This window comes from Eurosta solidaginis, chromosome 2 (genome assembly GCF_040869045.1).
Source record: "Eurosta solidaginis isolate ZX-2024a chromosome 2, ASM4086904v1, whole genome shotgun sequence".
Taxonomy (NCBI): domain Eukaryota; kingdom Metazoa; phylum Arthropoda; class Insecta; order Diptera; family Tephritidae; genus Eurosta; species Eurosta solidaginis.
Genome location: NC_090320.1, coordinates 15,404,962 through 15,428,599, shown reverse-complemented (window position 1 = coordinate 15,428,599; position 23,638 = coordinate 15,404,962). Strand labels below are relative to the sequence as shown.

General features: G+C 41.0%; 2 protein-coding genes across 3 annotated transcripts in view; one reads left to right on the top strand and one right to left on the bottom strand.

Annotated features, from left to right (window-relative positions):
• GluRIIA (Glutamate receptor IIA) overlaps positions 1-23,638 on the top strand; it is a 46,057-nt gene that overhangs the window by 128 nt on the left and 22,291 nt on the right. The window contains exon 2 of one of the 2 annotated variants that reach the window (XM_067764507.1): positions 527-554. The gene's annotated coding sequence lies outside the window, so the exon portion shown is untranslated. Of the gene's footprint in view, positions 1-54; positions 555-23,638 lie in introns of those variants that run through there. The other variant, XM_067764506.1, reaches the window with a different exon arrangement.
• clumsy lies at positions 8,175-18,900 on the bottom strand. The gene is made up of 15 exons (XM_067764504.1): positions 18,589-18,900; positions 18,361-18,507; positions 18,224-18,286; positions 13,281-13,484; positions 13,008-13,219; positions 12,759-12,947; positions 12,549-12,701; positions 11,022-11,263; positions 10,712-10,901; positions 10,227-10,585; positions 10,012-10,114; positions 9,866-9,961; positions 9,442-9,673; positions 9,108-9,376; positions 8,175-8,969 (listed from the first exon to the last, which is right to left on the bottom strand). The coding sequence occupies exons 1-15, from the start codon at positions 18,677-18,679 to the stop codon at positions 8,274-8,276; spliced, it is 3,246 nt and encodes a 1,081-aa protein (XP_067620605.1). The 5' UTR covers positions 18,680-18,900; the 3' UTR covers positions 8,175-8,273.

Genomic DNA, 23,638 nt, shown 5'->3' with positions numbered 1-23,638 from the left:
AATACGCTACCAAAAATATCGAGAGAGGTGTCAAACGACGCGTATTAATCTCGAGAACAATAATCCGATGGCGGAAAAGAAAAATTTTATTTCTGTCCGGAGATATTTGCATTTGAAGTTGGCGATTTCCATGTGGTTGTTGTTGTGTTTGTACCCCCAAAAAAAATTGTGCATCACCGTGGCGGTAGCCACGGTTATACCACACACCCGGACTTGGCATGGCGTAGCCCAGGGTTATTTTTTATAATCGCGGCCGAAGGCCGCCAACGCAGAAAGGTGTTCTGCGCAAAAATACTATGGATCCGACCCCCGGTTTCGGAGGTACCCGCGGGTCTTTTTTCGGTTTTTCGTTAATATCTTTTGAACGCGTTAAAATTTTTATTTTCCGCCTTCGGATTATTAATACTGATGTCAAGACGCGTCGTTTGACACCTCTCTCGATATTTTTGGTAGCGTATTAGCAGTCGACCCCTCAACTAGACTATTACCAAAACTTTTGACAATTTCGAAAACCGTCGATAAAAAGTTTATTTTGACAATAGAGTCAAGTGCGGGTAAGTAAGGAGTTATTTTTTACCACTTTTCACCTTTTTATTTTAAATTGATCTAATAAAAGCTTAAATTAATTAAAATTATCTATAAAACCACGTTTAATGTAAAAAAGGAGTAAATTTCAATGGTACTCAACGCCTTTTTGCGTTCGAATAGAAATTTGTGACATTTACGATTTGTTTACGATTGCAGCTATGCGTTTACGTGTCGCGTAATACCAAAAGGGCACATTTAAGAGACGAGGGCTCAGTTCACGTAATAAGTAATCCGGGCACTGGATTTTATTGTAATGAACAAAAATCAAGTTCTTTCGACTCCCAGCGGTATAATACATACGGGAAAAGTGGCTAAAAGCGTGCATGATAACGCCAGACATAGTGCCAAAGGATTCATTTAAGTGTTCGGACCACTTTCATCATCATTGCATTAATAGACGCTTAATCGCCTAAGCGATTTCGGCTGTTTCGAAACAAGTCACGCCAGCTTATCTATCCCTATATCGCGATAGCTGACGCCAATTGGGAGCACCAAGGGGGCTCAGCTCTCCCACCGCCTGCTTCTCCCAACTCAGTAGAGTTCGCCTTTTCCTCTGTTTTTAAACTGCGGTGTCGACTGAAATACTTTTTTGGCCGGAGCATCTTCGTCCATAGCATGAGCTAAGCCTTTAGGTTTTTATTCGCTGCGCTATTGTCATATCTGCGTAAAGATCATCATTATACCCCGTCGGCATCATGGACAGAACCATAAATCTCCCGGAGACCTTTTCTCGCATACATACTAGAAAAGCCATTCCATCTTCTCTTGACACCATCCATGATTCCGAGCCATACATCAGTACAGCTATGATAAGCAACTTTTAGAGCGTGATTTTTGTTTGCCGAGAGATGATTTTATTTCCTTTCGGAATAATTTTCTCCTGATTATTTGAAGCCGAGGAGCCGGTGTGTTCAGCTTGACAGGAATGCAGTATCAGCTACCTATCTAGAGTATGTAGCTGACTGTGTTTTTACTTTGGGAGGGGGGGGTGAGTAATTGAGAGGATATGTACAAAGGATATGGGAATTTAAAGGGAAGTGGAAACGAATTTTGTAAGGCGATGTATAAAGAATCAGGCAATTTTTGTGCACTAAGGTTGGACCCAGTAGTATGGGATTTATATGAACTGTTTTTTGGAGCATGTGAGTGAGTTCCTCGCATCGATGTATATACCTATAGGTGTTTCCGTAAAAGTGTCAACCAAAAGCAAACAAGTTTTTGACCAAAATATTTTTATATACATAAGTATATCAATCGGAAGCCGCATATGTTGTACTCTACGACACAAAACATTGCTCCAATACTTGGCTGGTATAGAAGATATTGAAGGTTAGGTTAGGTTAGGTTGAACTGGCCGGTCCATGAGGTCCTCACATAGACTGATTGAGTCCGTAGTGTTACCAGAAGTTTGTTTTAACGACCAAACTGAAAAACCCTATCAAAAACCAGGACCTATGTTATAAAATAATTCCGTCCTCTTGGCAAATACTAGAAGCTTCCTAGGACTTAAGCCACTTGCTGCTTCTAGATCTGACAGCTGTATCACTCCTAATAGCTGGAGTCTTAGCCTGGCAAGTGCAGGGCACGAGCACAGAACGTGCTCGATCGTTTCCTCCTCCAACACGCACTTCCTACATCTGCTATCACTGACCAATCCTAATTTAAAGGCATGTGACGCCATAAGGCAGTGTCCAGTCAGAATACCCGTCATGAGTCTACAGTCCTCTCTTTTTAATGATAGAAGCAACTGTGTTAGTCTAAGGTTGTAAGACCTACACATAATCTTCGACACTTTACAGCCCCGCGCTTGAACCCATGCTCTTCCCGCTTGGTCGATCATGTGCACCTCTCGCCTTCGCTTAATCTCGCCCAATCTAATTCGGACGTCTACGGAGCAAGCTTCACGGGATGCGCCCTTTTTAGCTAGTTCGTCCGCTTTTTCATTCCCACCTATTCTCTGGGACCCAATATAGATGTATGCTTCTCCCTGTCCCGATTCTTTCCATAGACTGCTTGCGTGTTAGAATTTAGATGCTGAGCTATGCTAGACTATTGCCTTAATTGCTGGTTGACTGTCAATATAAAAGTTAACACGGTTGCAGCTTAAGCTGTTCTCTTCCAGGGTTTCTACTGCTTTGTTTACGGCTAATATTTCCGCTTGGAAAACGCTACAGTAATCCGGCAGCCTGTAGGAGCTGCTTATTTCCGGATCAGCGCAGTATACCACAGACCCTACTCCTTCCAGTACTTTGGAACCGTCGGTGTACACATGTGTCGCCTCGTCCCCCATTTGCGCACCATTGCGCCAACCGTCCACCTCTATTGTGGCCTTAAGATCTCCCCCGAAGCGCAGATAGGGAATCAGGTAGTATGTTCGTCTTGTGATTGATGACGCTATACTACTATGGCCATATGGTCGGCGCTCAAGCTGCCGCGAAGCACCGAGCCTGGTTGCGGTCGTTAATGCTTTGTTCTTTGCTACCAGTTCTACAGGTGGAATGTGCAGAATGGCACACAGTGCAGCCGTCGGGGTTGTTTTCAGGGCTCCCGTAATGCTAAGCATCGATAGTCTGCATATCCCCTCTAATTTTTTGAGGTATGTTGTTTTTTGTGTGGCTTTCCATCAAACAAGAACTCCATAGTATAGAATAGGGCTTACAATCGCTGTAAAAACCAAATGAGAAAGAGAGGGCGATAGGCCCCACGTACACCCCAGCATTCTTTTACATGCATAGAGTGCCGTTGAGGCCTTCTTGACCATCTCCTCCACGTTGAACTTCCATGACAGCTTCCTGTCTAGGATGATTCCTAGATATTTTGTGCAAGATTTCTCCTGTAAGGTCACCCCTCCTAACTTAGGCCTGGTCCAATTTGGGACCTTGTACCTCTTTGTAAACAAGACCATGTCCATCTTCTCCGCATTGACTTTCAACCCGACATTAGATGCCCAGGTATAAATATCCCGAAGCGCCCGATCCATCAAAGAACTAATCGTTGGAAGGCACTTTCCACTTATGACAATTGCAACGTCATCTGCGTAAGCCGTAAGTTTTACGGATCCCTCATCGAATTGCCTGAGCAGTTGGTTGATGACCAGCGTCCACAGCAGAGGTGATAGCACCCCTCCCTGCGGCGTGCCCCTGTCGACTGATTTCGTGGCCTCATACAATCCCCATTGTGATGTAATCTTTCTGCAATTTAGCATGCAGCCGATCCATCTGATTAAAGCAGGATGTACTTTAATGTAATTAAGACCATCCGTAATCGCCCATGTTGCAACATTATTGAAAGCCCCGGAAATGTCCAAGAAGACTCCTAGAGCATACTCCTTATATTCCAGGGATTTCTCTATGCTTATTACCACCCTATGCAATGCGGTGTCTACCGACCTGCCTTTGGTGTACGCATGCTGTGTTGTGGAGAGCAGCTTTTCATCCACGTTGGACTTTATGTACACATCTATCAGCCTCTCAAAGGTTTTGAGCAGAAATGATGTTAAGCTAATGGGTCTATAGTCTTTGGGATACACGTGCCCGATCTTCCCCACCTTTGGTAGAAAAGCTACACGAGCAGTTCTCCAAGAGTGCCGTACATGATTCACTACTACGCAGCTATCGAATATTATTTTAAGCCATTCCACCACCGCCCTACTTGAGACTTGTAGCATGGCCGGGAATATACCATCTGGGCGCGGCGATTTAAACTTAGAAAACGTCTTCACTGCCCACTCGATCTTGGTATCGGTCACCAAGCCCGGCACTACTAGCTCCGTGATCGAAGTGTGAGTGATGTCTGCTGGCTCTTCTAAACCATCTCCCGATGGGAAATGTGTATCGAGAAACACCTCAAGGGATTCCTCACTATTACGTGACCATTCCCCGTTCTCTTTCTTTATTAGTCCCTGGACTATGTTTCCCTTTGCTAGAACTTTTTTCAACCGTGCTGTTTCGCTGGAGCACTCTATGTCCGTACAGAAACTTTTCCATGAGTTTATCTTCGCCTTGGTAATTTCACGCTTGTAGATCCTCAGTAGATCCCTGTACTCGTTCCGTCACTCTTCGCTTTCCGCGGCCTTTGCGAGCTTAAACATTTCTTTTACCTGTCTTCTTAGAAGACCCAGCTGATTGCTCCACCATGGCGGCTTTGCTTTTCCTCTGAATCTTCTTAGAGGGCAAGCTTTGTTAGACGCAGTCAAAAGCGTCCTTGTTAGGAATTCATTCGACTCCTCCAGTTCCTCTACATTAGCAACCTCTTTGGGTTGTCCCAGTTTTGTTTCTACATGTTTCTGGAATTTAGTTCAGTTCGTTGACCTAGGGTTTCTAAAGATTCCTCCCCTCTCTACCCTCTTTAGGGGGACGTTGAAGCTGATATACGCATGGTCGGAGAAGGATGGTCTATCAAGAACCATCCAATCATACCTTGATATATCACGCTCGGAGCTCAATGTAATATCCAGAACATTGCTGGATGTTGGACCAATGTATGTAGGGACATTTCCCCTGTTGGCTATCTGCAAATTGGTTTGCAGGATGTAACAAAACAGAGATTCGCCTCTCTCGTTCATATCTGCTCTTCCCCACGCATTGTGGTTCGCATTTGCATCTGCGCCTATGACCAACCGCCCTTTGCGCCCTTCCTCCTGTACTAGCCTTTTGCACTCCATCGGTGGAACCTCCGCAGCATGGGCCATGTAGCAGGACGCCAGGATAAATGCCTGCTTATTCTTTTGCCAAACGGCCATCGCTACGAGATCCTCAGTGGTGTAATTAGGCAGTATATATGAATGCAGCTGTTTCCGTACCATTACTACAGCTCGCACCCGTCCTTCCGTTTGCGCGTAGTAAACGCCAAACCCGCGCGCGCTAAGTCCAGAAACCTTTCCTCCCGATGAGAGCCACGGCTCCTGGATCAGCGCCACGTCAAACGAACCCTCCTCAAGGGTTAGGAGGAGTTCGCTCGACGCCACTTTACTGTGTTGGAGGTTTATCTGTAGGACTCGCAGCACCATTAGGCTGTTTGTCCCCCTCCAGCACCTTCGTCTTGACGTCGTCGTCCTCCCCTTGCCCTTTTGGTTTAGAGTATTCGAGGCCCCCTTCAGACTCTCGTGACTGTTGTGCCGGGTGTTCCTCTGTGCGAGTCACAGCACCATTTAGCGGTTGGTCCTCTTCTAGCACGTTCGTGGTGACGTCGAAGACCTCCACCTGTCTTTTTTCCCTTAGGCTTTTGAGGTCCTTTTCGACTTCGCCCACCTCTAGCGTGTTAGGGTTTTTATCCTCGGGACTTCTTTTCCTGAGTCGCATGTAAATTTTGCCAGTGCCAAAGGACATTTTACCAATCTGCGTGTACAAAATATCCTCCGCCTGTTGTTTATTTGGAAGATGTAGAACTGACCATCCTCGGTAGGCCGAGATACAGTAAGTACCTTCCAATCCTGTATCGGTATGTTCGGATTCTGATTCTGCAGAAGTTGCAGTGTATCCTCCGACTTCATCACGCATGGTATCCATACCTTAACTTTTGGTACCGTGGGGATTTGCGCTTTATCCACCACCTCAAACCGCGCGTTCGTGCTTTGCCTTTGGAGGTTTGGAACCACTTACTCCAGCCACCGCAAGCTCGCGATGTTGTCGCACGCTATCATCTTCACACCATTATACCATCCCCCCGAACCAAAGGTTGGAAGGGGCTTACTTGGTTGTTCCCGCATCATCTTAAGCATTAAGCTAATAAGCTCCCTTTCCACAGATCTCCACCTTTCAGTAGTCATTTGTCCGAAAGGACTGCTACGATCAACCAGCGCCACAGTCAGTGACTGCTTTGCCACATCACTCATCTTCCCGGGAAAAGCAGGAGTCTTAGTGTTATCTCCCTTTGGCACCTCCGAGAAAGCCGGAGTCTTAGCGTTATCTCCCTTTGGCTTATCTCCTACTTCCTTAATTGGAACTTCCCTCTGACTCGCAGCTTTCGAGGTAGTTGCTACCTCGCTATTGGAGCCCATCTGTCTTACAGCTTTGGACTCACTTGTCTTGTCTATGCGACTGCCCTGCCTCGCGGCTCTAGGACTGGGTCCTTTCTGCCTGTTGAAAGCAGCCTTGTCGCCTTCCGCCGAACGTTGCCTCTTCATTCGGCCATTCGACGCTTCTTCCTCCTCGTACCGGTTGCAGAACCGAGGGTTTCTCGCAGCAAACCTTTTGAACTGCCTTCGACCTACTTCTACCGCTTCATGGGCCCATTCCAAGCGCTTGATCTCCACTTCTGTTGGGTCGACCACTGCTCCCAAGCGTTGTACAATTCTTAGTGCTGCACGGTACTGCGAGAGAGCTCTTTTACTTCCTCTGCTCCGTACCATTCTCCACTCTTCTACTCCGTTTTCATTTGTGTGCTTCTCCAACACGGAGTTCATTGAATCAGCACTACTGTCGCTCCCCGAGTCCGACGCATCGCTTAATTCGTATTTGTCGTCCTTGGATTGCGACTCAGTCCTCCTCTTTACATCGTCCTTATTACAATCAGGTAATGAGTCGTTCATTTTAGTCGTACGACCACCTGCCCGACAAGGCGGGCTCTGCGGTCCAGTATTATATACGGGAAAGAACCGTCCGCCACAGCAACGCCCATTACTGTGGTAAGGCGATAAATACTTCCCGAGGTGGCCCGGTATCGGGAAGGCTCCGTTCGAATACAGCCGAATTTACCCCTGGCTGCAAATCGTCCAATAGGCACGGTCTGCATAACACCCTGGATTAGGGGGTTTGCAGTTCTTGGTCACCGACATCCCGCCGCCCTCCTATGAGGCGAAACGGCGTAGATGTCAGTCCTAAACAGCTCCGCCTCATAGTCGGGCGCTATGGGGTTCGGCTAAGCCCTCACACAAACGACAAGGTGACCCTAGTGAGGGATAAGGATGAAGGTTAATCAAACATAAATATAATATTGAAATATAGTTAGTGAAATTATAATATTAACTGACAAAGTTTTGCATTTGCATGAAAATGCAAAAGATCGTGAGCGACCACATTAAATCGCCATAGGAAACAGCAAAGCAGCAGACTACTTAGGTAAAAAAATGTTTAAAAACAACTCGTGAATGGCGAATTAGAAAATTGAAGAAGATAACGCGCGTATATGCACACACGCATATATATCTATATCCTTTTATTAACTCGTATTAACTTCCATTGCGACTACTGGTAATCTAACAAATGTTCTTGCAGGGAATATCAGCTATTCGAAATGATGCTTTGTGAATTGCATGGCTCAATTACATAAATCATCATTTGTGGCTCAATTATATGGTTAGCTCATCTCATGAGCTGATTTTGTTTTTTTCATTTCACTGGTATAGAGATTGTCAAAAGGGGATGGCAAACGTAAAATGTAACCAACACATTGCTCCATATGGATGTTAAATCTCTCCGTATCTGGATCACGCTTCATTGGAATGCAACAAATGGGTCTGTGGAGGTTGGAAACTGTGCGATAACTTGTTGAAATGATATTCAAACATTGCCATTCTTAGAACAGCTACCTTCCCACTTTTGTATAAATTTTACTATCTTATAATAGAAACACACACGAAGTTAGAATTAAAACAGGATTTTTATATTTAAATGGATAGGTACATCGATAAATGTTAAAAAAGGTATGATCCCATTTAAGATATGTTTAAAAAAGCCACTTAAGCTTCAAATTTCCGCACTGCCAAATAATGCTTGTCTGTTACGCACTGCTTTACCATTCTGCTCCGGCTCAGCAAACTGTATATCCAGCTCACCGTCCTCTTGTTCGTGGGAATGACGGCGATGCTTGTGATGTCTGTGGCGATGGTGATGATGATGATGACGATGTGGATTTGTTTCTGGTTCCAGAAGATCTGGCTGTTGCTCAACATCTTCCTCCTCTTTCTCATCATCTGATATTGGTGTAGTTTGCTGAGCCACTTCACGTACCATTTGTGTTCGTTTCTCTGGCGAGTGATGTTTGCGGTTTGAGTTATTTTGTGCTGTAGTTGGTTTCAATGCTGGTGGCATCTCTAATGGAATATTGGCCACAGATTGTTCAGAACGTGCCGATTTTAGCGAAAACATTGAACTTATCTTACGCAGTTTGTCTTGCACGTTTAAATCGTTCTTCTCTACATCATGTATGATATTAGCGATGCTTTTGGTGCTATGCGAAATGGAGCGTGCAAAAGATTTGGAGGAACGTTTTGAATGTTTCGATGATTTAGATGAAGCTGATGACTTGGACGATTTTGTTGATTTAGAAGAAGAATTAGAGGAGCTGCCACCGCTGCTTGAGAATGTGTGTACGGGTTTGGTTTGTATCCAGAAGCGAAGAGCAAACATACTCTCAGCTTTGAAGGCTTCCGAAAGGGAGATCTGCCGATAAGTGAAGATAAAACAAGATACGATGAAATAAGATTAGGAACAGAGTAAAGAAAAAATAATAGGAACAGTTAAAATAATACAACATGCCAAACATAATATAAAATATTTAACTCATTTTCATTCCCCTACCTTCTCTTCTATCGCTACCGCTTTGATGTTCCATAAGAACTCACAAATACCGATTAAAATAGCGGTCAGTAGACCGATGCCCAGTACAAGAAATACACCACCAACGTTTTCCAAATCCAATTCGGGTGTATCACTACTGCTACTCTCCGCCGTTGAACATGAACCGCCACCATGCATCTCTTTCCACCATTTACGTTTCAACTCAGACAGAGTCCCAGATTCACCAAGTTTGAGAACAGCACCGCTGATCTGCTTGCGATATGGTGAATCTGTAAACAGAATCAGTACAACATCTTTTGAAAAGCTCTAATGCATAATTAATCAATAGGCTTACTAAAGGGCATTGCAACACCATAGGTCTTATAATCAAGCCAACCTCCTACTTGCATCAAATCACAATTACGTTCAATAATATATTCCAGTGTAGTCGATTCCATTAAAAAAGCATAGAGTCCCTTGCCTTTGAGCACACGTTCCACACCTTCATCATTGGTTTTGGTGAACACCGATGGACGTGCTGTTTCCATGGCTGTCCACATGCGTTGATAGGTAGAGAAGTTGGAGTCCTGTTTGTAAAAGAAGAAACAAAAGTTTCAAATAAAAGCACTACTTTTAACAGAACGCTCCAGTTTTTAGAGCAAGCTCTACTTTCAAGTGGAAACTCAGGTTCTTAGTGAAAGCTCTAGTTTCATGTCAAAGCTTCGGGGAAGTTAAAAAGCCCTAGCGAAATTAGACATTTCAAGACTTTGCACACTTACCCGAAAGAAGCCCATTGTACTTCCACCCTGCACAGCACCATATTTTATTTTGCTTTGTGCCGCCAAATCTTCCGCGCTTTCAATTGAGCTTTCCATCTGAAAGAAAGGAACTTGAAAATTTGCTAAAATCATTGCTAAAAGCTCACCCTAGACATAGTTAAAAAAGCTGCCAAATTAGCTGTGTAAGAATTCAACATCATCAAGGCAAAGAACCACCACATACCGGTCACGAGACGTGTTGAAGCAGCTCTGTGGGAAGAAGAAATGAGAAAGACTAATTCAATAAAAAGCATTAAGCCACTTGTTTTCCAAATTTACTAATTGTATAGTTAGCATAATATTCAACTCGAACTTCGCTTACTTCGGTAATATATCACACCCTTGGCCCATAATAGAGCCGACCGCAAGCCAAGTCGTGTTTGACATACACCAAGGATTTTCAACTTCTTCCGGTTCCTTACATGGATGTGGATTTTCCCAATCAGCAGGCGCCATACGTGAGAGTCCGAAAATTAATAACGAAACACCCAAATATGCTGTGGCCATATAAACCCAAACGTCCAAGGAAAATGGAGAGAGAAAGGAGAATAAGTCTGGTGGTGGCTGCTCCGGTTTGGCGTACAAGATGCTTATGCCCAATGTCATAAAAGGTGGCGTAAAATCGACAGCTTGCCGACGTGCTGAGGTCATAGTGAGATCGCAAATGCCCAAATCGGCATTCTGAAAGAAAGTACAAAAGATATGAAAGCTCTATTTCCAACTACGATTTTAAAATTTCGAAAGCTTATATTTCATTGTGTCTCAAAAGTTTTCATAACTGTAATTTTAATCATTTCCTTTACTCACTCCATCCAAAAGCTGTTTTACCAATCCATCCCAACTTTGTGTTATTTTATTAAAGCTGCCATATTTTCCATCGGGTGCTAGTACGAATTCGTATTTGAAATTCAAAAGTCGAGCAATGGCATCAATCAAGTCCATTGAATAGCCTTCGTAGCGTGCATTACCTTGAAGTATTTCACCATCTTTTGGTTCCCTGAAAGCAACTTCAGTTTAAGCTGCCGAAAGCACTTTAAAAACTTTCAGAAAGTTTTCAAAAATTTAAAGCATTTTAAAAGTGGTCCGAAAGTTTTACGAAAGCTTTTCCTCTACTCACCTATTCAACAAAAAAGGCGCACCAATTCGTGATGTGATTACGAAAGTTTTATTCGAAAGCTTTTCACCCACACGTTTTTCGCTGGCTTCTTCTTTTTCAAGTGAGTCTACCCCATTAACTGGATCCCATGTGGCCAAGTCAAGAAAACCTGACGATGTGAGCTCCATAAAACGCAGTGTAAAGAAGTTACGTTCGCCATATGCGTTAAAGTCAATGCGCCCAGTTGCACCTTCCACAGAACGCTAAGGGCATAGTAAAAAAAATATGTAGATATCATATTATTCAGAATTTCTAAACAGTATTTCCTCAGTATTGGGAGCCTGTCATCAACGTTCAACTTCCAAAAGGGAGACCGGAGTCTCGCAGATACAAAGACGGGATACAATTGGATATAAACGGGGTCAGAAGAACATCGGCCTTCAGAGTATTTGAGTATCTTTTTAGAGTTTGCTTGGTTAGCCAACACATACACCTAGTATAGATAAAAGAGAGCGTAAAACCGGGGCACGTTAATAGCCGGGAAGGTGAATGAGTCAATTATATTATAAAAAACTTAGAAGCTTTCAGGTGTTTGGTTTGTCTCACTGTGAGCTGACTTTAAGACAAATTAAATATACGGGAGCGCTCAAGTTCCTTAGCTAATCCTCTGCCAGAAAGTCGGCATTGGTCGCTAATTTAGACAGCACAATTACTGCAGCGTCTTACGGGCTGACGATGAGCGTAATTAAGTATAATGATGATGGTCAAGCGGTCAAAGCTTCTAGCTCTGGCACCGTAAATTCGAGGGCTGCACGATATTGTAGTGAAATCGAACTACTTTTTGAAAAAAGTTGTCTGGGTCTCAGATCATAAGGAAATCCCCGTCAACTGTCACGCTGATATATTGTCACGAGTGTACAAACTGATCGTTGCTGACAGTAGCGACTTATCGCTGGCCAGTTGCTCTCTGCTTTTGAACGAATAGCTAAGCAAACAATGGCCTCTTTACAGATGTATTTCTATACAGTTTTTGACTACAACGAGTATGGAGAATTTATAGCGATTTACTAAAACTCATCCATCTACGGTAATTGAAGTATTGGCATGACGGTGGACAATGGGAGTCCATACTGGGCGCCATAATATCTTCACCTGTGTTTCCCAACTTTATCGTTGGCACGCATCAATTCCCTAAATAACTGAAAGCCAATCTCACCGTTAGATAATGTGGTATCACATAGCTCCATGTTTTAGGCAACTCCATAAGGCACTGAGAAGCTTTTCATGGTTTCCTCAGCAAATTTAAGAGTGTGAACTGCCCTATATGTTTTCGGAACGGTAATCCAAAGGTCTAGCGTATCCGCAACTACTGTCGTAGGAAACGGAACAGAAGTTGCATATATCTAGCGAAAAACTGGCCTTTCTACAAATGAGTGCTTAGTAATGTTCAAGAAACAAAAGAGCACTTCTGGCGCTAATTGTGAAATTGTTCTACCGTCAATGGTCCGTTATAGATTGGAGCTAATAAACCAAATTGACAACTATTACCGCTTTCAGAAACTCGATAATCCGTTTACCCTCATTCCATGGACGATTTTTGCGACATTCCATTCTGTGTGGTTTTAGTTCTCCAGCGATACCCAGCTCGGCGAGTCCTTTTACAAACGTGAACACAGCGTCATTGGCTAAAATCATATTCGTCTGATGAAAACAGAAATCTATTAGTATAAAAGAAAGTCAATGAAAACAAATTTCTACCTTAACTTGTGTTGGTTCCACGCGATAGTAGCGCCCCTCGCGTTTTTCACGTTCTTCCCAATCATGCGCTACATTCCTTACCTGGTAATCAGTGGGATCCATTAAACGTATTGTCGTGATATTGGCTGTCACAGCGAGCAGCTCATTAAAGTCCAATGTGTGCGTATCGAGCACAGAGATAAAAACACTCTGTGAAAGATATTAACGAGTTCAGTTAGCTACAGCTTAGTTCACCACAATGCAACTCACCTGATATTCACCCAACATTTTCAATTCATTCGCTTGTTTCAAAATGCTCATAACATTATCGGTCTTGCAGTGCAGTATGATGCAATTGTCGCTTGAAAGTTTTATGCTTTTCAGAAATGGACGAAAATCGGGACCTTCGCCAAGTTGGCGTAACGTTGTTGGATTGTTACTGGGTTCACCCACTTGCAGTACGTCTTGCAGTTGCTGTAGCTCTTAATTGAAATAAGATTTTGTAGAGGTTTGCACGATAATCTGTCTCTCATGTGGTCTTACCCCTTTCTGTTTCATAGACGATGGTATAGCTACGCCATCCAAAACTTTGTAATATCTCAGCCATACCGCGTGAGAGTAAAATGTTGTTCGGGTGCACATTGAGTGTCATGGATGTATGTTGGCGCTCAGCAAGTGCTTCACTCGCCGTCCAATCGAATAATATGTGCGGTATTTCCAATGTATTGCAGATGGATGTGATTATGTCTGGAAGTAAGAATTGCAAATTCAAGAGCTAAGGAACTTACTTATGAAGATTAAGATGTGGTGGGAAGAGAACGTCTGTAATGGCGACAACACCAGCACGGCTACAGGCAGGCCCATTATCCATGCAGAGTGAAACCACCTTAAATGCCAACTGCACTTCTGTCGATCCTCAAAAGCCCCGGCAATGTAGATGACTTTGTACATCAGCGCGGTCCTTATAAATGATGTTCTTAAATAATTGATTTTCTCAAGTCCCACCTCTAGTACAAAAACGGCCATGTATCTTGGCCGTACGCGGATAGGTGCTGAGAGAAGACTTTCGAAGACAATTCTTACAAGGTTTGTGTTGTTGAAATTCAATACGACTCTGATCTCTTCTGCAATGCCATACGAACCATCTTTATATAGGCACGCCTAGGCAAACTCATAGAATATTATGCTCCCTCTGCTTGCACTATATTAGCATATTTCAAGCTTATTAAGCTTTTTATTTTCGTACTAATTTCCTATAGACGCTTCCATCTGATTTAACAAAGTTAGTATTGGGCTGATTGACTAACTGACTGAAAGCAGGCGTGGTGTAGGGGTGGCGTGCTTCGAGTACCACATGGAAGGTTGTTGGTTTAAACCATGTCAAAGTAACTTCATTAATTTAGGAAAGTGGGTCGCCCCGGCAGTGGTTTGGAAAACTCTCCAATGGTATTTCTGCCATGAAAAGCTTCTCAGTGAAAGCTTATCTGCCGGAGGCGGGTGGTAACGCCAATTTTTAGGAAAATAAAATCGACGCAAATTCGAAGAGAAGCTTGGTCTGAGTCTCCTCGAAGATAAATAACGCCAAGTATTATTTTAGTACGATACTAATAAGGAAATAGGTGGCGACCACTGCCAATACTTCTAAAGGGAGACTGTTCAATGAGACTTATTCTACTTTTTTAACGTTTACGCCACCGCTGTGTGGCACGTGCTTTCACAGCCAGTATAATGTACGTAACAACTTTCAAGGGGAGCTATAAATAGTTATGTCTCCTTATGTACATCGGCATATGCACATACATACGTATGGATACCCGGCAGGGAAAATCACTAGTTCTTGAATGATGCGCATCTACTGCATTCGAAATCTCCATTGGTGAAATATGAGAGTAGTGAGGCCGCTACCTAAAAAACTCCAAAACCAAGTATCTCGTCGAAGGTCAACGACGAAAGCTATACTACAATCCCTGATGCCATACACTACGCTCCGCCAGCGGCCTTTGACAAAATGAGAATGTAATTATCTCTGCTAAGGAATAACAAGGCTGAGACGAAGTCGTGAACATGCTCACGCTTCACAAGGAGAGGAAGAGCTGATAAAGAATGTGCACCAACTCTTTTGCAAAATAGCTCCTAGATTAGGACTTAGTTGGGTTTGGCCAAAGGCATCAGACGGATAACGCCGAAAATTGCGGGACTACCACGGAAGAATCCTGCTTTATATAGTATATAAGGTTCTATCTAATTTATTATGCGAAATAATAAAGCCTAAAGTCAACAAAGTGATACTGAACTCAGTCAGATTTTTCGGATATGTGGAGAAGACGACAGTATAATAGAGATACAGCTTTTTACAGCGCTAAAACTAGTAAGCTGTTGTATACAAAGCTTATCAGGCTTTGCCAAATGACGTTGAGCAATACCACGTGTTCCGTAAGGGTTGGGCCCAGGGACATCCTCGAGCTACTCGAAACTAAATGCGACTACAGACAAGGCGATTGCCTTTCTAAACCTCCTTACTGATATGGATGGTAGGTGACATGAGGTCAAACGCCAAAACACCAATTGATGTTATGACCACTCTAAATGGTCATAAGACCAATTGGCCTTGTGACCACTTCAAATGGGCATAAGATCAAATGACTTTATGATCTTTCTTAATTTGACTTTGTGGCCATTTAGCAAATTTCCGTTTGACCGTATGACCATTTCGGGAAAAATCCCTTTATGCAGCAATTTAAGAGTAGCACAAAAGCAAACAACTTTCACAGAATGGGTCAGACGTTTGGTTGAATGTGTGCTTCTTATTTCAAAGGAGTCTCTACTTTCAATACGATTTCGCACTGTAATGAAACCAAAATAGCGGCGCAGGCGCAAATGTGCAATATATAATCTGGCGTTTTTTTATTCAAAATTTTCGCTAAATTTTTAGTTGAAAGAAGTTCTTCTTATTTCAGAGAGAACCTCATTTGGCCAGCTTTTTATCCGATTTTTCACTAGAATTGGACCAAAATATAGGAAAAGGATAATATACGAAAATTTCGACTGAACAAAACTAAAGCGAGAATAATAAAACGTAACTGTAATATCAATATGTCGATGTGCGAAACAAAACAATTGATCTTGTGTCGACTTGAGAAAAAGGAGTTAACCTCTTGACCATTTTGGAAAATCGGGATGGTCATGCCAATATCGTTTATATTGTAACGATTTGAAATTTTACGTTGTAACCATTTGATATGGTCATTATGTCACCTCTCTCTAAACGGTACGTAGTCAGTTATTAACCTTGGACCAATTTGGGACGTGCGTATTAAATTATAAAAGATGGCAGTTACAGTTGTGAATTTATAGCAATCAGTTGGTTTGACTGCAGGGTTTATGCACATTAGAGTGGTCTTAAAAATTTGTTTTCCGCAAAAAGACTGTACCGCCCCACAATTTATTCCTTTGTATGTAAGTAGTTAATAATTATCACAACTCCTGGCCATATTAAACCGGCGTGGCACATTCCCATTGAAAATGCCCAAACCTATTTTTTTTTTAATTTTCGAGAATAATGCCCGAAAAAATCTCACAATAAGTTTTAAATGTGCTGTTTTACTTATAGTGTATTTATAACAAGATTATGAAAAAGGCAAACAATTTCAAGTCCAAATCCATTACACATATTTCTCCCACATTGGTTAAGAACCACGCAAATATTATAAAAATTTTTTTTTTACATAAAGAATCAATGACCAATGTAAAGAGTATTATCCTTGCGAAAAAAATCTTCATATCAATCATATTTTACTTTCAAAATACCATTATAAAAAGAAATTTAAGAAACTAAAATATTTGAAATAGGTGTTTCACCACCTTCCTTCTCCGACCATTCAATTCTTTGCGTTTCGATAGCCATTACTGGAAGAAGAATTGAACTGTTGTTAAGAAAGTATATTTCTAATAAAATCGGCCAAAATCATTTAATAACCCTTTTGACAATGTACGACAGCGCTTAACCGTTTAAACGCTTATGGCCGTCCAACAAGGGGCGCCAATCGCTTATTCGCTGCGTCAACTGGCTCCAATTGGTCACAACAAGGGAGCTTAAATTGTTTTTTTCCAACTGGTCTCTCCAGTGTAGGGGGCCGCCCTCTTCCTCTGCTTTCATAAAATATTTTCTAGGCCGGAGCGTCATCTTTCATTCGCATAACATGGCCTGCCAAGCGTAGCCACTGCGTTATAATTCGCTGGATAATGTTGATGTCTTTCTTAAAGCTCGTACAGCTCACAATTAAATCTTCTTCGGTACTCGCCAACGCCAACGCGTAGAGGTCCGTAAATCTTTCGAAGAACTTTTCTCTCGAATAATCTCAGAACCGCTTCATATAGCAGGACGGGTAAGACAAGTTACTTATAGAGCATGATTTTCGTTTACCGAGAGAGGACTTCCTTTTGCAGTTTCCTACCTAGTCCTATGTCGCATTTATTGGCAAGAGTGGTTCTTCCCTGGATTTCAGAACTGATGTTGTTGCTTGTTTTTAATGCTGGTTCCCAAAAAAACGAAGTCTTTGACTATTTGGAAATTATGGCTGACTCTTTGCTCGATGATAGTCGGTAATTCGGTTTGTTCTTATTCGCCATCAACTCAGCAACTTGGCAACTTGTAAATTTCTTGTCTTTAGTTTGGCAACGCTGCCTTTAGTAAACATCCTTTTTCAAAAATAGATGTCGCTGCTTGGCCTTTAGCAGCATGTATTAAATGAAATACAAGTGCGATATCTGCTAACTTATGTATTTGTACATATCACGACCTCTATTTCTCCAGCCTTCCAACGATTCAAAGCATTACCGCGAAAAATGAGAGGGATACGGAGCTAGAAAACTCACTGGATAATGGCTAATATGTGTGAAGTGAGCGCGAATCATTATTTCACTAGTTGACGACCACTGCCTTACACCATGGAGGGGTGTTTATTTAATGATTTTGGGTGTCTTTTATAAGAAGAATTCCTTTTCGTACAGGAAATAAGTGTAAAGAGTTTCTTCGCAGTAGGTCAATTCTTCCTCATTGGTCAAAAGAGGCTGCCACATCCATTTAAAAATGTTTAAGTTACGTCAAACGGCCTTCGAATTATGTCTTCAGAAATGGTACTCAAAGCATTTCCATTCATTTAGTTGTTATAAATACACTTTAGAAGAGAAATTACATATTAACAATATTTTATAAGGTTTTGTCGGGCATGGCTCTCGAAAATTACAAAAAAAAAACCGATTCTGGGCATTTTCAAATGAAAATGTGCCACGCGTTAATCTGAAGTTATTTGCCCAAGAGTTTGGAATTTTATTACCTACATACAAAGGAATAATTTGAGGGGCGGTACAGCTTGTTCTTAAACTTTACTTTTTTTCATACAAAATATGTCCAGTCTAATGCACATGCTAACGTGTTGTTATTACATGTAAATACTGTCTGCTATACATTTGTTTGTGTGTCATACCTGTGCCTCCTGCCGTGTTTGGCCCAAAAATAGCAATAACGCCTTGCGCAATCAATTTGCAAACTAAATATTTTGCATGTAATAAAAATATAAAATCTTAAAATTATTTATAATATTTTAAAAACGAATAAACTAACCCGTTTTCTCCATAGTAAAACTATCCTCCGTATCTGCATATTCCACAACGGCGACCAACTCAAAGCTACGCTCATAAACATTGGCGCGTTCGATGGCGGTGCGAAAAGCAATTTCAGTTTCATCATTTTCATTAGCGAAAATTATGCCTAAATACACACACAGGTTCAAGGTTATGCGTTAGTGTCGAAAAAGAAACTTTTATTTAAAATAATTATTCACATACTAACCAACATTAAATTGTGGGCGATCATCTGCGTGGGTGTTGTTTGCGCGGAGGAGCAGTAACGCGATTGTTATAATGACCAATAAAGTTTTCATTGCACAAAGTTTTTTGTAATTTAATTTAAATTTAAAATTTATTCTAAATTTGTAGCATTTAACACCATATTTTCAGTTGTGCTTAAAAATTTTAATTAAAATTAATTTAGAATGCACCGCACTTTTAAAATTAAATTAAATTTTTTGTCAAACCCACAATTGCATTTAAAGATTTAAAATGAAATGCAATGACATTCAGTTGCATTTGCGCTCATTAATGCTTAAATTTAAATTTAGACTTTTTTTTGGCATTAAGAGAAATCGACAAAGGCGATTGGAAGCCCCAACATAAGCAGTTGGTGTACAGTGGGTCATATTCAAGGAATATATCAAATGAAAACAAAGTGTGATTACCAACTACTCTTGAACAGGTGGCAGTCTTGCGATATTATACTTAGTGGCAACGACTATACGAAAAATAACTAAACTAAAATAGCTTTGTAGTGAAAATCTTATGGTTGGGTGGCAGCCTCACATTTTGTATAGAATACGACTTAAATTATCTATTATATGTATATATATATACATATATGTATATTGTAACGAATTTAGCGCAATTCCGCTTATTTGCAACCTTCTACTAACGTTCGTATCGCTAAACTGTTGAATAAATAACTCCAATATTCAATAATGCAAAATGGCCTTTATTAAAGTACTTCATCTCGACAGATAGTGTGCTTAAATCAAACTGATTCTGATTGCTCAAATTGCGCTCTTTTATACCCTTCGATTTCCTCGTTCCATACTTCTAGGTTTCTTCAGTTTCCAGAATTTACTTAGTTACCAGCTATAAAATTATAACTACAGATGCACGTGTATAGCATCTCATATGCGCGTGTATATGTGAGTGATACTTGCACAAATAATTGCCTAAATTTGGGAGTATCTCAGATATATGCATGGATTTGTGCTCTCCGCTGCTTGTATGGACATAATGATTGATTTGTTGATGTGCATACAAGTCACTACTTAGTATTGGCTTAGAGATGATAGCATCCCTTAGCGTTGCTAATATTCGTATATTCGTCACAATATATATCTTAGCTTTTACAATCTTTTTTTAGTCTCAAATAGGTGGCACCTTTACAGTATTTTATGAGTGGCAACGCCCAAGCTATTGATCTAAGGATATAGTTAATATTCATATACCAGATTGCAACCATATCATTTTGGTAGACAGTAACCGATAAATAATGAATAAAATACACATATAATTATGAAGAGGAGGCAATCCTATCTAAAATAATTTTTTGGAGTACTACCTATTTTAGCAAACCTTTGAAAACGCCCTACCTCAGAATTTATTTCAAAAACACGCTTTCTGAACTAAAATTCAATGTATCTTGACGTTAGATAGGGCATTTACGATATAAATTCCGAATTTTGGCGTTCTTCAACCCAATTCTGAGATGGGACATTTTTTAACTGGCAAACGGCATAGGGTTATATTCCTCTCAGCAATCGATATCTTGTTAAAGGTTCTTTTTTTTTTTTAATTTAAAAAATATGGCAAGCCCTGAGAGGCAGCATGAGCTAAGATTGTGTGCTACGATAGGGTGGGTCGATTTGCATGGACGAAAGTTAACCGATATCGCGCCATCTATTTTTCGATAGGAAATTTTTTTCAAAAAACTGTTATCGCCAACGTTTTTAGCGGACATTTTTGGGTCGGGCAGGGTATACATGAAAATTTTACAATCAAGTGAAAAAAACCCTAAAAATCAAAGTTGAAAAAAAGTCAAATAAATGAAATTTGGCAGGATAGAAAATTATTTTTTTGGGTATGCGTAGTGGAACTTTTTTTTTCCTGAGCCCAAATCCTATCGAGAAATCGACGGTGCGATATCGGTTAATAAATCGGCTCAGTCTAGTGCTACAATATTTGCAAGAACACATTGTAACCGCTAAAATATAGTCTCCCGTTTCCGGGTTTGCAAAGTGTTTTGGTTCCATTTTTAGTTTCGCTACTCAAAATTTGTTTTGATTTCGTGCCTCAAAATTTACGTTTTGTAGTTCGTAAATAGAATTTTTGGAACATGTTAGGTTGTCTGATCTCTAAAACGTCAGTCAGAACTCCTCTCAAATGCAGCTAAGGCCGTCAAAATGCTTCAATGTAGTCTTCCTGAATTAGAGTGCCAACGTTATGGTTCTGGTTGAAGGGAAAAGGAGCGCAGCACTCATAGCCCAACCACAACAAGAGTGTATGGGAAAGGCAGTGTAGAAGCAGACTCTGCTTATACGGACAGTGAAAATTGCAGATGATGGTAGCTGTCCACTGTTCACGAAAGCGTCGGCGGTTGGTATAGACAAACGGTGACAGCTGATATAGTTGAGATCAATCTTGAGCTCTCGTCAAACGGTAGAGAACGTAACGGGGCCTCGGTTTAATTCACCTCAATAGACCCGTTACTGTGTCAGACGGTATTTTCTGTATTACCAGGCCTTTATATTTCCACTGCTACTTAGGAATCCTGTTCTTCACATTGCCTTTAGCTATAAAGTCAATAGTCTTTCTTGGCTATGTCCGTCAAATACCTTATCCAACTTATCTGCGTTTTGACCCGCTTCATTTCATTTGAGCTACCTTCGCGCTGAGGGGCCATCATTTTAATTTAAGCTATCTCAAATTACATGGCAGGGCAAAGTCCTTTGGAAACTAGACTAATTTCAACGCATATTCCTCATGCTGATGAATTAGAGCAACCACCACCAACCATTTGCATGATATATGAATTTTGGAAAAAATCATTTCAAAATAGCCCATTGTGCGGTGTAAGTATTTAGATGGGTCCAAAACATAATCTCGCAAGTCAACGTCAGCGTCCTCTTTTCGCTTTAAGATTAGCGCTTTTGCTATTATTCTGTCTATTCATTTTATACCATGTTTTTATTTATTCACACAGAAAATCTGTTTATTTTTCTATTTGATTTGAACACAATGCCACAACAAAATAATAAGTAAACATAAAAATAGCCTTTACAATGTTTCTTCTGTTTTGCTCAATGCATTCTAAACAAATCGTAAAATGTATGTTGTGAGCAGGTAAACGTACGTGCAAACATATGTATGTACAAATGTAAGAATTGTTAAGGCAATAAAATATACATAAACTAAGAATGGCAAGTGGCCAAAAACTAGGTGTTTCTCCAGCTCCCCTTGCAGCGGTTGTGGTATTATAAATATGTGGTCCTATTTCCGGATCAAAGGTCGACAAAAATATAAGGGTGATCATGCAATGAACACTGATGAAAATGATGCCTTGGGCACAACTCGTGCGCAACGATTTCTAAATCATTGAGACCAATAAAGGTACTATACTACAAGGTCTACGATCCCGCGTTTTTCATAATCACCCAGTTTTTATTTCTTAAGACAGTCCCTTCGTAGGGTGTAAAACATTTCTCCATGAATTCAGTTGATGTTTGCTTTGCTTTCCGCCTTTTTCCTCCTCCCATTATTTCCACTAGCTAACTTTATGTCGCGATACCTACCTCTCTTCTGCTCAACTACTTTTCTGCCTCACCCACTTTTCGACGCTAGTCATCCTTTTCTCTTTATCATGTTCCTCTTCCTCTTCATCTCCGTCTTCTTACCATCTTTTTATCTCACCCAGTTTATTTCTTTTCATACCGGTTATCTATCCATCTTCTCCAGCCCCCTTCATGTTATCTTCCGTTCTATCTTTCGCTCCCTATTCGATAAGTTACTAACGACATTGCGCACTTACATATTTAGGCTAGCAAATCCTTGATCTATTCGCTACGGGTCGGCATAAAAGAACAATAATTCAGTAAAACTGAATTATAACTGTATTATATACCCATCTATTGATCTCTTCTTAGTTATCTACTCCTTAAATTTTTTTTCAGATTTACTCTTACTCTTAATTTACTGTTTTTCTTCACTTTCTTCCTCCATTCTTCCTCTCCCTTCCCTTAATTCTCAGGTTCGTCCTCTCCCTGTACTTTCCACACCTTTTTTTTTTCCTTTTTTCCATTTGTCCTGTTTTACTAAACCTACTTATCACTTTATCATTCCCCATCCTCTTCCACTTCCTTTTGCTCCTCTTCATATTCTTCATCTTCCTCCTCTCCCTCTTCCTGTGTCTCTGCTCTGCATTTGCCTATGCCTCTGCAAATGCCTCCGTCTCTCCCGTTCCTTCTCCTTTTCCCACCGTCTCCCTCTGCTCTAATTCCCCTGTCTCTTCCCAACGTTCCTCTCTGGCTTCCTCTTCTTGTCGATCACCTCCCCTTTTCCCTTTACCATTTGTATTCCTAATATATACTAAGAGTCTTCTGGCTGATCCCCATATCGGCAGCTTGCAAATAAAATAAAACCAATTCTATAGATCTTACGTATGTCATGATCGTGTGTTATTCTGACCACAATGCATATGTGCAAAGTCGTCACATACGAGATTATGATCACCACGATAACGAAAACTGAAACCATTCTTTAGGCTGTGCACAACCAAGTAATTATCTGAGTGATTATAAAATATCAAATTTTTTGGGTATTAACATAACTTAGATCATCGCGCTTGGGAAGCAGGAGAATGCGTCCCCAAAATATGGCATGCCAATTGTGCGCGTTATGTTGTCGAAAACTGGTCTTACGCAAGCTACATATGTTCGTAATCAATATGACCGGAAATTTCGTTGGCTGTCTTCTTCGAACGGAAATGCACAAAGATGATGGTCTATAAAAAAGAAAGAATGAAAAAGTTTGGTTACGTTTATGGTGGGCTCAAGTTCGCATTTCTGCTTAACTGAAATAATTTTTTCCACATTTGGTTTCTCTCTTCTGGCCAGCTCTTCCAATATTGGTTCTGCGTGTGTTAGAGCTTTACTAAAATTGGATAACATTGGAAGTAGCCATTGTTTTATATCCGCTTTACGTTTTTTGAATTCTTCTAAAGTGTAAACTTCGTTCTCCGATCGATAACCGAGCTCTACTTG